At 39.5% G+C, this 16036-nt stretch overlaps 2 protein-coding genes across 3 annotated transcripts in view; both read right to left on the bottom strand.

The window, feature by feature from the left end:
* LOC306874478 (NACHT, LRR and PYD domains-containing protein 12-like) overlaps positions 1-16036 on the bottom strand; it is a 47384-nt gene that overhangs the window by 17152 nt on the left and 14196 nt on the right. The window contains exons 8-13 of the mRNA XM_079424564.1: positions 14806-14976; positions 11232-11405; positions 10863-11036; positions 1914-2087; positions 1528-1701; positions 950-1120 (exon numbers count right to left, since the gene is read on the bottom strand). Coding sequence (XP_079280690.1) covers positions 950-1120; positions 1528-1701; positions 1914-2087; positions 10863-11036; positions 11232-11405; positions 14806-14976 — 1038 coding nt within the window. The remainder of the gene's footprint in view (positions 1-949; positions 1121-1527; positions 1702-1913; positions 2088-10862; positions 11037-11231; positions 11406-14805; positions 14977-16036) is intronic.
* Positions 1-16036, bottom strand: part of LOC306874479 (NACHT, LRR and PYD domains-containing protein 3-like) — a 181004-nt gene that overhangs the window by 15211 nt on the left and 149757 nt on the right. The window lies entirely within an intron of this gene.

Raw genomic sequence — 16036 nt, forward strand, 5'->3', positions numbered from 1 at the left:
GTGTGTGTGTGTGTGTGTGTGTGTGTGTGTGCATTTGTTCACTACTCACTGCTGTGTATGTGCACTTGGATGGGTTAAACGCAGAGCACCAATTTCGAGTATGGGTCACCATACTTGACAATACGTCACGACTTTAAAAAAAAAAAACGACTTTGACTTTTAAACTTTTGACTTCAACTGGAACTACACATTGTATGCTCGTAGTTTCTTTCATGCTTTGATATGGAAATTGCAATGCAATTGAAGAGTACACACTGCGAGCACAGTACATAGACTGCAAAAAAAAGCGTCTCCGCTTCCTTCCACTATACAAAAGTGAAGCCAAAACATCTCAGTATGGCTGCTGCCTTCATGAGTAAATGACGTCATTTGGAGCCCGAGTCTGCGCAGTAGAGATTCGTTTGGAGCCAGAGTCTGCACAGTAGAGTCGTGGGGTGGAGCCACGGAACCAAACTCCCGTGGACCCAAACAACCATAACGACACGCCCCGTTTTTATAGCATCAAATTACTAGCTAAAATCAAACTTACCACAAAAACGAACAATTGAACATATATCAGCGTGATAATACCTTAAATGACCAAAATTATATTTTGGAAAATTGTATTGGAAGTGTGATAAATTTTTTTGTTATGACTCAAGTCCCATTCGTTTACATGAAGAGAGCGGGGTTTATGACCTGTACTGCAGCCAGCCACCAGGGGGCGATCAAAGAGCATGCAGCTTCAGTTGCCAGTATGAGTGAGAGACACCTGGCACAGTAGTGTTTCCACGCTCATTTGACTCGCGCCTGGTGCTGAGGCGAAGTGGAGTGCGCGTCTAAAAGTCTATTGTTTGATGTGGTCATGAAGACGTTCTGTGTCATATACAATATTCCCATCATCAGCCAATGTGCAATATTGATCTCATCGCTGTGGTGTTGAGTGTAGCTGCTGGTGAAATGCACTCACTTCAGTCTCTTCAGCTCACACACAGGATTCTTCAGTCCCTCACAGATCTCTTTGACTCCTGAGTCCAGCAGATGACTGTTGTTCAGGTTCATCTCTTTCAGGATGCTTTTGGAGGAGAGAACAGTAGCTAGAACTGAACAGCTTTTCTCTGTCAGCTCACAATTATTCAGCCTGAACACAAAAACAGCATTTCAGTCAGGACCACTTTCGTCAAGTATATTTATTACAATTATATTGCATACAGTTAGTGTTGGTGGTATGGTTCTGTTCTGGGCAAAACTCCACACGCCTGTCCATGCAGCCATGCTTGAACAGAGCGGGGAGAGCAGGGGTACAGAACAGATCCAGTATATGCCTACGTAATTACAATTCACAATTTACATGATTGTAGAAAATACAAATACACGGTAGATAATATTTGCAATGTAGTGAAGTGTATATGAAAAGAAACAAAAGTCAGATTAGATTCCAGGTTCAGTTGGGTGGAGCTGGGGATGGAGGAGGGAGTTTGATTGTGAGCAGCGATGCGATAGAAGAGATGCTGAAAGAATGGAGTTAAATGGAATAAATTCACTCACATTATTTTCACCAGTTTGCTGTGAGAGTCCATCAAAAGAGCAGAGAGTTTCTCCCAATCCAGATCTCCTAATTTATCTTCACTCAGATCCAGTTCCTTCAGTAGTAATGGACTTTTACCCAGAACTCCAGTGAGATACTCACACGCTTCCTCTGCAGCAGGACTTTTCAGAAACCTACAGGAAGCAGATAAGGATTTCAGATCATTTATATTTTTACATTATTTTTGCCACTAATTCTGTTGTGTGTCTGTTGAATTTCTCTGAACTGCTATTTAATTCCAGTTCATGTCCTATTCAACAACGCTGCATTTGACCCTTCTATCCATTTTCATACAGCTGATTTCACATCTGTGGTTCATTTTGAAATATTTGAAGGTTTTTTTCACCTGATGGTCTTTAATGAACAGAGTCCATCCTGTAGTAAATCACTGAGCTGCTTCACTCCTGATTGTCCAGGATCATTTCCTGTGAGATCCAGCTCTATCAGGTGTGAAGGGTTTGATCTCAGAGCTGAAGCCAGAGCTTTATAACCTTCTTCAGTGATACTGCAGTCTGAAAGTCTATTAAAAAAATATGTTATTCTTCTTCATAACACAGCTTGTCACACAAGTACATGTTCTAGACTGAAGAAAATATAATATGCACTACAGGATTTTGGCCTGAATGGACCCTTTTCACAGTATAGTTGGGTAAAGTTCTATATTGGTGACGCAAACTACAACAAATGCAAGTTTTGCATTTTCATTTTCCACAATTGCAAGGAGAAAAATCCATGATAGTATTTCAGTGACTTTACAAAATAGAGAGAGAAAAAAAAAGAAAAAAAAAAGTCAACATTGACTGCATTGGTCAGAACAGAGAAAAATGTCTGATTTGACATCACTCCCTCGGCTGGTGTATTAGAAACACTCACACAACAGCGTTCACTAGTTTTCTGTCATTTATTGCCAAGGTAACAAAGTGCAGTGTTAAAAATTATTTTGTTTTTCTTGAAATGAAAATATAAAAAAAAAAGTTTTATGATGCTAATAACTTTGGAAACGCATCATCACAGTTTGTGTAAAGGGTCATGACCTCGCTGTCACCACTGTGCTTCAAACATAAAATGACACAACCATGGCCGGACATATGTTTGTTTGATTTGTTCAGTTAAATACCAGTCAGAAATTATTAGACACATTTCCACTGCGGACGCAAGGACTGAACGGGTCAGCCGGGGCTAACAGCTTCCAAATAAGAACTTCGAGGCCATAATCAAACAGCATAAACTAGCATTTATGATTATTTAACATAGAAGGTCACGCATATTGAAATACATCTGCACCGATTAATTTATGATCACATGACTACTTTAAACAGCTCCATCAAGGCTTTAGCTGTTACGTGTATGGTTCTGTTTAGTTCTGTTTTTTGACGTTTTTTCCGTCATTTGGTTCTGTTCCTGTTCTCATTAGTTCATTGTCTAATTATCATTTAGTCTTATCACCTGTGTTTGAGTAATCATTTAGTTTGCTCCTTGGTTCCCCGGTCTTTTATAAGCCTTCAGTTTCGTTATGTTCTTTGTCTCAGTTTGATGTTGTTTAATTGGAATATGTGTGTTGATGCCTATTAAAACTCTTTTCATCTACTCATTCGTCTTCATGCTGTATCTACAACCACGTCCCGTAACATTAGCTCCAAAGAGCACACATACAGGTGAGAAAGTTCAATATTTTTTGTCACTCATTTCAGAAAGTGAAACCCATATATATTATATAGATTCATTACACACAGTGAAATATTTCAAGCCTTTATTTCTTGAAATTTTGATGATTATGGCTTACAGATAATGAAAACCCAAAGTTCAATGTCTCAGAAAATTAGAATATTACATAAGATCAATAAAAAAAAAGTATATTTTAAACAGAAATGTCAGGCTTCTGAAAAGTATGTTCATTTCTATGCACTCAATACTTGGTTGGGCCTCCTTTTGCATGAATTACTGCATCAATGCGGCGTGGCATGGAGGTGATCAGCCTGTGGCACAGCTCAGGTGTAATGGAAGCCCAGGTTGCTTTGATAGCGGCGTTCAGGTCATCTGCATTGTTGGGTCTGGTGTTTCTCATCTTGCTCTTGACAATACACCATAGATTCTCTATGGGGTTCAGGTCAGGTGAGTTTGCTGGCCAATCAAGCACAGTAACACCACGGTCATTGAACCAGCTTTTGGTAGCTTTGGCAGTGTGGGCAGGTGCCAAGTCCTGCTGGAAAATGAAATCAGCATCTCCATAAAGCTTGACAGCAGAAGGAAGCATGAAGTGCACTAAAATTTCCTGTTAGAAGGCTGTGTTGACTGTGGACTTCAGAAAACACAGTGGACCAACACCAGCAGATGACATGGCAGCCCAAATCATCACTGACTGTGGAAACTTCACACTGGACTTCAAGCAACATGGATTCTGTGCCTCTAAACTCTTCCTCCAGACTCTGGGACCTTGATTTCCAAATGAAATGTAAAATTTACTTTAATCTGAAAAGAGGACTTTGGACCACTGAGCAACAGCCCAGTTCTTTTTCTCCACAGCCCAGGTAAGATGCTTCTGACATTAATCACGTTTCCATCCAGATTTTGCGCTGTTTTGTTATCGACAAAGAGATATGCGTTAAAACAAACTTTGCGAAATTTGCTGTCTACAGCCTGTTTCCATCCAACTGGCCTTTTACCGATAAAATGGTGTGTCATGACGTCATCCCTAAAAAAACTAATTGTCGCATAAGTTTTGGTGTATCGCAAAAAAATGTTGCCCTAGAGCTGTTTCCATACATAATTTATCCTATTGCGTAATTATAGGCTAGGCTAGCTGTTCTTCATCCATTTGAAAAAAAAAAAAAAAAAAAAGCCTATATTAAATTGTGTAGGCCTACATAATTTTTAAGTGTCATGATTTTTTTTGTTTTTTTTTGTGTACTTTGTTATAGACAAGATAGATAGGCCACTGTTGATAATCAAGCAATAATAATAAACAGTTGCAGTTGTATTATAATTTTTCTGATTAACATTTATAGGAAATATGAATGTTCATTCTGGTTATTTTATTTCTCCTAACCGACGGTCGTTAAGCCATATCAACCGTTAACCGACAAGATTATTTTAAATTACAATTAAATAAAATTTAAATTGATAGGTGGCTTGACCCATTACAAATACCTAAATTTGGCCCATATGCAAAATATATTTTTCTAAATAATTAATGATTTAACAAAATGAAAGAAAAAAACTTCAACAATTAGCAGCCTATATGCAGAATTTTGGTTCATTTTTGTGATGCACACTTGAGAAAGCAGCAGTTTTCCTTTATTTCACAAAAGTACGTTTTGTTTTTTTATTGTGAATGTACACAAATAAAGTAAATATTTTGAATAGTTTTGAATAATGTCTTACTCTTATATGACCACAAATGAAGGAGTAGGTTGTTTCCACTTTTACAAGGAAAAAAACAAAAGCGATGTTGCCAGCAGTTAAGCATAGCCTCCACAACACAGCCTGTTCATGTCATAATGAAATACAGTCAGCCAAAAATATTGATTTAATGCACTTTTGAACTACAGGGAAACGGTGCTTTAACGTGAGAAATACCATGATCATGGACGCTGCCTATAGGCTAATTCTGTCATGTGACTCCATATTTATTTGTGTTAAAGCCCCTTTTCTCAACAAAGTGTTTCCAAACAAATTTGTGCAACATTTGAAGTATCAATATGGAATTTATGCGCTAGAGTTAAACAGAAAAAGATTTTGTCGACATATGAGAAATTTCTATATCGTCAATATCGTATATATATATCGTATATACTTTAAAATCGTAAATACTTTATATATCGTAAATACTTTAAAAGCGCTAAATATTTTTTCGCACTTGATGTCTCTTGATGCACTGACTCCAGCTTCAGTCCACTCCTTGTGAAGCTCTCCCAAGTGTTTGAATTTTCCAAACCCCTCCTTTGCATGACGCTAATCTGCGGTGATTGGTCAGATGACCCAGTCAGTTGTGATTGGTATACTCTGTGCAGAGATGGTCGGAAACGGAACGCCCGTTCCCGTTCACATTCTCGTCACTGGGCAGTGAAAAAAAGGTCGCTTTTGCTTCGCACTTTAGAACACAGCGTCTTGTTGTCGACATGATGTTTTCCCGGGGAAAGCCGATTAGTCACCAGAAGAGACGGACTACAACATGCGTAAGTGTTTTGAATAACTTGGTTGCAGTTCAGTTGTTTAAATAATTTACTTGCTACTAGGAAGGAATAGTTCGTTTCCTACCTATTTCTACTCTGCATTTTCGTTGTTCTCTCTGTTAATTGCACTTACTGGAAATTAGAATAATTTGCGCCTCAGCTGTGAACGAGCCTTTGTGTTTGTGTAAAGTGTTAGTTTCGTCTTGAGCTATTTAGCAGTCCTTTAACCTCATTGGCTGGGCTGATCAGAAGCCGGCAACAGCTGTTTTCACTCTAGTTTCTTAGACTGTATTTAGTTGATGTCAGAGCGCTGACGCGGAAGCCTCCTCGTGTGAAGACCAACGAGTGTAAAGACAGACGACTTTTTCCTGCGCGACTTTGACCGAGCAACGACACCGAGCACACACACTTAAGTATCCTTTATATCTTCCCTCACGCTTTCCTATCCTCTATCATGTGTTTCCAAACCATTCCGGTTCTCTCTCTACCTCGCTCTAAAAATACATGCAGAAGGTCACGTAACCCTGCTAACCTGCGCACTATCTCTACATCCTCCACTGCACCTCTTTCTTTCTCTGTAGGTCTTTGGAATTGCCAGTCAGCTGTCAACAAAACCGACTGAGACCTGGATCCGTCCAGAAGACACGGCAACCCCAGCTGCTCTCTCTCACAATTTCTCTTTCTCTCACACCCCTAGGCAAGTTGGCCGGGGTGGGGGCACTGGCTTGCTCATTTCTAACAATTGGAAATACTCTACCCACTCTCCCCTAGGCAATCTCAACTCATTTGAATCGCATGCTGTTACTGTGACAGCTCCTATAAGACTCCAGATTGTGGTAATCTATCGTCCGCCGGACCAAATACCACCAACCTTCCTAGACGAGCTGGACGGACTGCTGTCGTCTTTCATGGAGGATGGCACTCGACTCTTAGTCTTCGGCGATTTCAACATTCACCTAGACAAGCCTTATGCTACAGACTTCCAGTCACTCCTAGCTTCATTTGATCTCAAACGCCTCACCACTACTAGCACGCACAAATCTGGTAACCAACTCGACTTAATTTATACACGCAATTGTTCTACAGATAACATTCTGGTACAACCACTCCACATCTCTGACCATTTCTTCATTACATTTACGTTACATTTTGCAACTCAGGTGCCACCATCTCCCTTACCGGTTACTTTCAGACGCAACCTACGCTCCCTTTCCCCCTCCCTTCTTTCCTCTGTAGTATCCTCCTCTCTTCCCTCGCCTACCCATTTCTCTTCTCTGGATGTAAATGCAGCCACTGACACTTTATGCTCTACCTTAACCTCTTGTCTAGACGACATCTGTCCTCTCTCCTCTAGGCCAGCACGGGCTGCTCCTTCTAACCCCTGGTTATCCGATGTTCTCTGAGAGAATCGGACCAAACTCAGAGCGGCAGAGAGAAAATGGCGCAAATCAAACGATCCGTCGGACCTGAGTAGGTATCAGTCTTTGCTTTCATCTTTCTCTACTGAAGTCCACACTGCCAAATCCTCACATTTCCACAACAAGATCACCAGCGCTCCAGACATGCGTAATCTCTTCAGAACATTTAATTCTCTCCTCTGTCCCCCTCCTCCACCTCCCACCACTTTGATAACCGCTGATGACTTTGCCTCTTTTTTCACAGACAAAACTAGAACAATCAGCAACCAGTTCTCAACTCCGCAGGACCTCCGATCAACCACATCCACCGCTCTAGCTCCCATCTTCTCCTTCTGTCCCCTCACCGAGGCAGAAGTATCCAAACTTCTCCTCTCCAGCCATCCTACAACATGTCCTCTCGACCCGATCCCCTCACATCTTCTCCAAACAATCTCTCCCACACTCTGACCGGCACTCACACACATTATCAACACATCTCTCCTCACAGGCATCTTCCCCACAGCATTCAAGCAGGCTCGGGTAACCCCACTGATCAAAAAACCTACATTAAATGCTTCTCTTTTAGATAACTACAGACCTGTCTCTCTCCTTCCATTCATAGGGAAAACACTCGAACGAGCTGTCTTCAACCAGCTCTCGCGGTTTCTTTCACAGTACAACAAGCTGGATGCTAAACAGTCAGGTTTCAGGAGTGGCCATTCAACAGAGACTGCGCTACTCTCAGTCACTGAAGCCCTGCGAACTGCAAAGGCTGATTCCAAATCGTCAGTCCTCATTCTGCTGGATCTCTCTGCTGCTTTTGACACTGTCAATCATCAGATTCTCCTGTCTACACTCTCTTCACTGGGCGTCACTGGAATTCCACTTCGCTGGTTTGAATCCTATCTCACCGGTAGATCCTTCAGGGTGACCTGGGGAGGGGAGGTATCCAAACCACATCAACTGATCACTGGAGTTCCTCAGGGATCGGTTCTTGGACCCCTCCTCTTCTCCATGTACACTACATCGCTGGGTCCCATCATACATGCACATGGCTTCTCCTATCACTGCTACGCCGATGACACGCAGCTCTATCTCTCTTTTCAACCAGATGACCCAACGGTAGCTGCACGGATCTCAGGCTGCCTGGCGGACATCTCGGCATGGATGAAAGAACATCACCTACAGCTCAACCTGGCAAAGACAGAACTTCTGGTCTTCCCTGCCACTCCGACTCTACGGCATGACTTCACGATTCAGTTCGGCTCATCAATGATTACCCCATCAACTTCGGTCAGAAATCTTGGTGTAATCTTTGATGACCAGCTGACCTTCAAAGAGCACATTGCAAAGACTGCTCGTTCCTGCAGGTTTGCACTACACAACATCAGAAAGATCAGGCCCTTTCTGACAGAGCATGCTGCGCAACTTCTTGTCCAGGCCCTGGTTGTTTCTAGACTGGACTACTGCAATGCTCTTCTGGGTGGTCTGCCATCAAACGCAATTAAACCTCTACAAATGATTCAGAATGCAGCGGCACGACTGATCTTCAACGAGCCCAAAAGAGCGCATGTTACACCTCTCTTCATCTCCTTGTACTGGCTACCAGTGGCAGCTCGCATCCAGTTCAAGTCACTGATGCTTGCGTACAGATCTACCACAGGCTCTGCACCCTCCTACTTCCACTCACGATTACGAACCTACCTCCCCTCCAGAAGTTTGAGATCTGCTAGTGAGCGACGCCTTGTGGTACCATCACAGAGAGGCTCAAAATCACTCTCCAGAACATTCTCGGTCACCATTCCTGGCTGGTGGAATAATCTTCCCACCCCTATCCGGAACGCCGGATCCCTGGCAACCTTCAAGCAACAACTGAAAACTCATCTCTTTCGGCAGTACTTGACTTCATCCTAAACTCAAAAAAAAAAAAAAAAAAAAAAAAAAAAATTCCCTCTATCTTTCTCTCCACCTACTAGCTTGCACTTATTTGAACAATGACTGAGACTTGGTGTTACGAGCACTTCCTCTGTCTGACTGCCTCTTCAAGATGAATCGCTTTTTGTATTCCCCAATTGTAAGTCGCTTTGGATAAAAGCGTCTGCCAAATGACTAAATGTAAATGTTCCCTAATTCCCTGGTGTCTGCGCGTGCAATGAGTGGGCGCGGCCAATTTGTTCATTTTTCGTCTTGACGTCACAACGAAAAGGAAAATGACTCATTTGAAAAACGATTCATTAAATTGACTCAGAGTCAACTCCTACTTTTGAGAGACAATAACTTTTTTTACGGTGACCTTTCATATATAAAACTTTGCAGGATGTTTTTGTTCACTTAGATCTATGTTACACACTACATGAAAGGTAATTTTCAAGATTCCATAATAGGTGCCCTTTAAAACAAAACAACTTTTGAAATGTTTTACTTTACATGTAATGAATCCAAAATATATGAAAGGTTCACTTTTTGAAATTAGTTACAAGAAAAATTAACTTTTTCATGATATTCTAATTTTTTGACATGTACCTGTATGCGATCTGAAGTGTTTTGAGCGCTCTCTCTCCCATCTCACTGCCATCACACAGTGTAGCAGAAACGTCATCAAAATTTTTTAAAAAATATAAATAGTCATTTAATGAGTTTCTGTTTTTAATAACATATATGCTATAGGACAGAGATCCTCAAATCTGGCTCACGAGATCTACTTTCCTGCAGAGTTTAACTCCAACCCTGATCAAACACACCTACCTGTGATTTTCTAATGATCCTGAAGACATTGATTAGCAGCTCAGACGTGTTTGATTAGGGTTAGAGCTAAACTCTGCAGGAAAGAGGATCTCACGAGTCAGATTTGAGGATCCCTGCTATAGGAGTTACTGTATCACACAAACAAGAATCATGTTTTTCCGAATATCTGCACAAATCACAAAATGTACAATAAACAAGTTACTGAGTAACTTTCAGACACAAATTTCCATTTTATAAACAGAACAAACAGCAGAACCAGTTTCTCAGTGTTACACGGACCAGTAAATTATTCAATCAGGCTATAAATGCAGTCCTTTGCAAAGTTAAATTAATTAGCATTTTAAATGAATCGGCTGATTTAAGGATTCAACTCACTCATTTAGAGTCACTTGCTGCCACCTACTGGCAGTTGTAGCTTCATATTTAAGAAAGTAGATTATTATGTCATTTTTGCAATCATTTAATATTTCTACATTACAAAGTTAATTTGTAATTTATACAAAATCCATCTATTGAGTTTATTGATAGTGATTTTTTTTTTGTGTTGTACTCTTTCATGTTGCGCCTTTACCCTAGGCGGGGCATAACAGATTGAATTTGATTAAATTTAAAGATCTGGCATAAGAGGACACTGATATGACAATATATATATTTTATAATACTAATACAACTCTGAAATTACACTGAGAAAAAAAGCCAGAGTTTTGATCTCTCAACTTGGAGGATCATAATATTGATGCTAACTCATGATCGGCTCACATATAAATGCACTTTTCTCTTAAGCATGTGACACTGCAGACTGTATATTTAATTAAATTGTAGCCTTTTGTGAATTGATAACTGCAAGCCATGTCACAAATTTGAGTTTATTTTGATTAATTATAATTGTGTGAGAAGTGTAAAAATATTTTCAAATTTATGAAACTGTGGTGGGTCACTACAGTCTGGGTAATTAATGGGATACACTTTTAAAATACTTACTTCAGCTTTTCCAGTCTACACTGTACATTTTCAAACAGAGTCACGATGATCTTCATTCCTGAGTTTCCTAGTTTATTCTCACTCAGATCCAGCTCTGTCAGATTTGAAGGGTTTGAGTTTAGAGCTGCAGTCAGAACATGACAAGCTCCTTCTGTGATACAGTTGTTATTCAGACTGCATAAAGACAAAACAGAAGATGAAGTAAACTTTAGAAGATGAAGTAAACATTTCAGAAATAAACTTGGTGAAAAACAACATCTGACTGAAACACTGTGAAAGGGATGGATTTACAAACTGTATTAATGAAATATTCTTTATAAATAAATTGCCTACATATCATTTATTTAGTATTATTTCATCACGTCTCACCTCAGTGTCTTCAGTTGACAGTTTGGATCCTGTAGTAAATCACTGAGCTGCTTCACTCCTGATTGTCCAGGATCATTTCCTGTGAGATCCAGCTCTATCAGGTGTGAAGGGTTTGATCTCAGAGCTGAAGCCAGAGCTTTATAACCTTCTTCAGTGATACTGCAGTCTGAAAGCCTAGAACAGAAATTAAAATGTAACATTCAACAGATTAATGAGCTATTCCAGAAATAACCTTTGCAATATTAATCTATAAAGTGAATTATTTTTGTTCCGTGTCAGTTTACTGTGAAATTTAGTGTACAACTGAATCTAAAAGGCCTCGAGACCTTTAATATTTTACTCATCAGCTCACCTGAGAACACTTCAGGTTACAGTTACTGAAAGGTTCATGAACTGAGAAATTAATTTCCCTTGATCTTTTGACATGTAACAGGATAACATACTATAAAAACATCCTGTAAGTTTCAGAACTAAAAACTTTCTTAGTTCAAAAACAGCTTTTATTGAAACCAAACTCAGAAAATGACTCATTTTGGAAAGTCACATTATGATAGTCGGCTGAAGAAGATCAACACCTGTTTCTATATTATTACCTCTTTAGCCCCAAACACTGACTCGCACATGTAATAGGAGTGGAAATACTAAAGAGAGGCAAACACAGGATTACTCCATCAACAAAACCATAGAGATGGCTCCGAGGATTACAAGATGCTGTGTAGTGTAAGTTGTGAAAAATCACAGTCTTTGGATTGCCTTCCTTGTGATCCTAACATCGCATCTACATCGGTCATGAACATTGTGGTATCACTGATCCATTTCTCTTTCATGTCAAAAACAGCTCCAGCACGTCAGAAATAGAACGACATCAGTTTACTCTCAGGGATTTCTCATGTCAATCCATTCCACATCCAGTGTAGTCGTATGTTGGGCCTCGGCGGTGGCCTTGCTACTGATTTTAAAGACACTTTTCACTGTCATTATCAATCTACTGGCTTATATAACAGTTTTGAGGTGCAACTTTTACAGTTAGTCTTAGTAAACCCCATCACTATAGCTCTAATATATTGTCCTCCTCTCCATAATAAGGACTTAAGTGAACTTGCTGTGTTAATGGAGTATTTGATTACTAGGCATGAAAAAATTAATGCTGTTGGGTGATTTTAACATTCATGTTTGCTGTGCTTCTAAACCATACTCAGCATAATTTTTAAATTTGATTGAGTCTTTTTACTTTACTCAGTGGGTTTCTGGTCTAATACCTATCCATGTTCATACCCTTGATTTGATTTTAACTCGTGTTTTTTTCTATTTCAAACATGGAAGTCAGTAGTGCATCTTTTTCTGATCACAGGCTGGTTCTTTGTTCTCTTAGAAGCCGAATCCTCAGAAACCCATCGCCGGCACGTTTGACTCTTACTCAACATTCTAGAGAAGAATTTACTGTAGTCTACCGTGAAGTCTGCAACTCATTGGAGTTGGACTCTACTCTGCTTAATCTGGACACTGATGCACATCTTAATCTTTTTAATTCTACTTGTGCCGACATCATGAATTCTATTGCCCCCACTGAAGTATAAAAATCATAAGACTGTACCTGTGTCCTGTCTCACTGAAACTATACTCTGAGACGGACTTGTAGACAGGCTGAACACAAATGGAAGGAGGACAGATTGCAGGTTTCTTATGAAGTTTTGAGGAGCTCCTATAACATGTTTCAGAAAGCTGCAAAGGCTGCAAAATGCAAATATTTGTCTGAACTTATCACAAGCAATTGTCACAAACCTCAAGTTCTTTTTTTTCTACTATTAACTAAATTAAATCCCTCTGTGCATTCTGTTCTAGAGTCCTCTACTTCTCGCTGTAATGATTTTGGAAAGTTTTTATTTTGTTGTTGAGAAGATCACAACATTAAGATCCCAGCTGTCTAACTCAGTATACGTTCTGCATGATGTTCCATTATGTTCTTCTACCTGTTCTGAGTTTGAACCTGTTGATTTAACCATGTAATTAAGTTGTTGGTCACCTAAAACCAACTAACTATCCTCAGGATATTATTCCATCTCTTTTCCTTAGACCAGCGTTTCCCAAAGTGGGGTTTGCGAACCCTTGGTGGTTTGTGAGTTAGGTTGACCACCTGTACCGCTTTGCGTTGTAGGCCTACCGCACAGCATTTTCACTCCTAGTCCCGCACGTCGCATATTGAGAAAATGCCCCGCATTTTTATCAGTCTGTTGATTTTTGATTGTCATAGTAAGAAAACGTACAGACGTTCTTTTGCCTGTTTTCACGCAAAGGACGTGCGGACCTCATCAAGTGATCTAGCACCACCGACGGAAAAAACACAATATTCTCCTTTCATTTTAACCAATTAAAAATTGATACAAATTTCTTGTTATTTTAATAATTAGTTTGAGGCGGATTGTATGGTGTTATTTTAATGACAAATGTCCAGAGCGCAAATCCCTCGCAGGTGGATTCTCTTCATTCTCACACAAAACGGATGCGCTTTCTCTCACTTACTTGTGAGCGCTCAGAAAAATAAGCACATATGACAACAGATGTATATATATATATATATATATATATATATAAATACAGACAAATAATCACAAGAAAGGACTGAAATCTATTTCTTCATTCAACCCAGGATACACGGTGGCCTGTAAATCGTATATTATAAAATGTTTCTCTCAGTAAAAGTAATTTTAGTCGGTCACCACCCTGAATGTTCTTTTTGATCGTTTCTAAACCCTCAACCATTAGGCCTTCTGGATTACACAGTTGGTCCTGGTCTGTTATTGGTTAACAAATGCTTGTCAACCGGTTCCTTCCCTAACAGTCTTAAATCTGCTTCGGTGACGCCATATCTTAAAAAAGAAACCACAATCCTCCTTCTCTTTTCCAAATTTACTGAATACTGAGCTATTTTGTTATTGTTGTGTTTTAAATTTGATAATCTTGTTTTATTCATCTTATTTCAGAATTTTTATTCTATACTGTACAGCACTTTGGTCAACTTCGGTTGTTTTTAAATGTTCTTTACAAATAAATATTGTATTGCATTGTATTAATATGGTAAACATTGTAAAATAATTAAAAAATGCAGTACATGATTTCAATTATACTAAAACTCTACAGGTGAGAAAGTATTTCATCTAAATAAACAACCTCAAAATGGTTGAAAAACAAGAAAATGTAAGTTTTGAAATGGCCTAACATAAGTCCACTCACAAACCACATTGAAATGCTGTGGTAGGACCTGGAATGTAGAGTTCATGCTGGAATTAAAGCCTACAACAGTGCTTCCCAAACCTGTCCTGGAAGACCCCTAGCCCTGCGCATTTTGTATGTCTCCCTTATCTAACACACCTGATTCAACTCATCAGCTCTGATAAGGGAGACATACAAATGTGCAGGGCAAGGGGTCTTCCAGGACAGGTTTGGGAAGCACTGGCCTACAAATTTAACTGAGCTGAAGCAGTTCTGTCCTCAATTCTGTGGCAAATTATCTAGGTCCATGTTAACAGATGGATCTGAATTATAACCAAACACTAGGGACTGTCACAAAACTTACCTCAGTATCTCTAACTTGCAATTTATATTCTTTAGTCCAGTGCAGAGCAGCTTCACTCCTGAATCCTGCAGATTATTGTTGTTCATGTTCAGCTCTTTCAGGTTGGTATCTGATCCAAGAACTGTAGCCAGAGCTCGACAGCTTTTGTCTGTTAAGTCACAATCATTTAGCCTACAAGATAAATAAATCAAATCACAGAGTTAGATACATATAATATATTTGTTAAATACAAAAATTCAATTTATATCAATCAATTTTTACATGAGCAGTACATGAGCATTATTATTTTTACATGAGCAGTAAATATACTGCATATTTATTAGAATTGTATTGATTCAAATCTCCTAGATAAAACAAACTAGCTTGAATAAAACTTAAAATATTTAAATGAATAATAGGTTTATATCATTAATGGCAATAAGTTATACATTTAAAAGTGCTGCTCTATTATCTTGATGAGTGTCTTGAGGTGGAAAATCTGGAGGTTAATCATTTATGCATTGAGGTTATGCAAGAGTATATATCCTTTATAGCAGAAGTTTAAGAAGCTGAACTGCATATTTGAGTAAAAATAACTAATAATCTGGAACAATGTGTTTTATATTAACATGATGTGCTTCTTCTGCAGCTAACTAAACAGCTTGTTTTGCTGAAAAGAGAAATTTCAACATAAAACACATGTGAATCTAATAAAAAACATTGCACTGCACTTTAATTCCAAAGGACGGCAGTCTTAAAGGGAAGTCGTGGCCTAATGGTTAGAGAGTTGGACTCGTAATCCAAAGGTTGTGGGTTCGAGTCTCCGGCCGGCAGGGATTGTAGGTGGGGGGAGTGAATGTACAGCGCTCTCTCCACCCTCAATACCACGACTGAGGTGCCCTTGAGCAAGGCACCGAACCCCCAACTGCTCCCCGGGCGCCGAATAAAATGGCTGCCCACTGCTCCGGGTGTGTGTTCACTGCTGTGTGTGTGTGTGTGTGTTCACTGCTGTGTGTGTGTGTGTGCACGTTGGATGGGTTAAATGCAGAGCACGAATTCCGAGTATGGGTCACCATACTTGGCTGAATGTCACTTCACTTACTTCACTTTTTAAAGAAAAAAAGTTAAACAAAAGGTGTTATGATTTAACCCTAAAGGAGATAAGTACTTATAATTGGTATATGGTTAATAATCACTACAGATCAGGGGTGTCCAAACCTGCTATGAATCACTGTAGATAAATGCAATTTTA

This window comes from Barbus barbus, assembly GCF_936440315.1.
Source record: "Barbus barbus genome assembly, chromosome: 9".
NCBI lineage: Eukaryota > Metazoa > Chordata > Actinopteri > Cypriniformes > Cyprinidae > Barbus > Barbus barbus.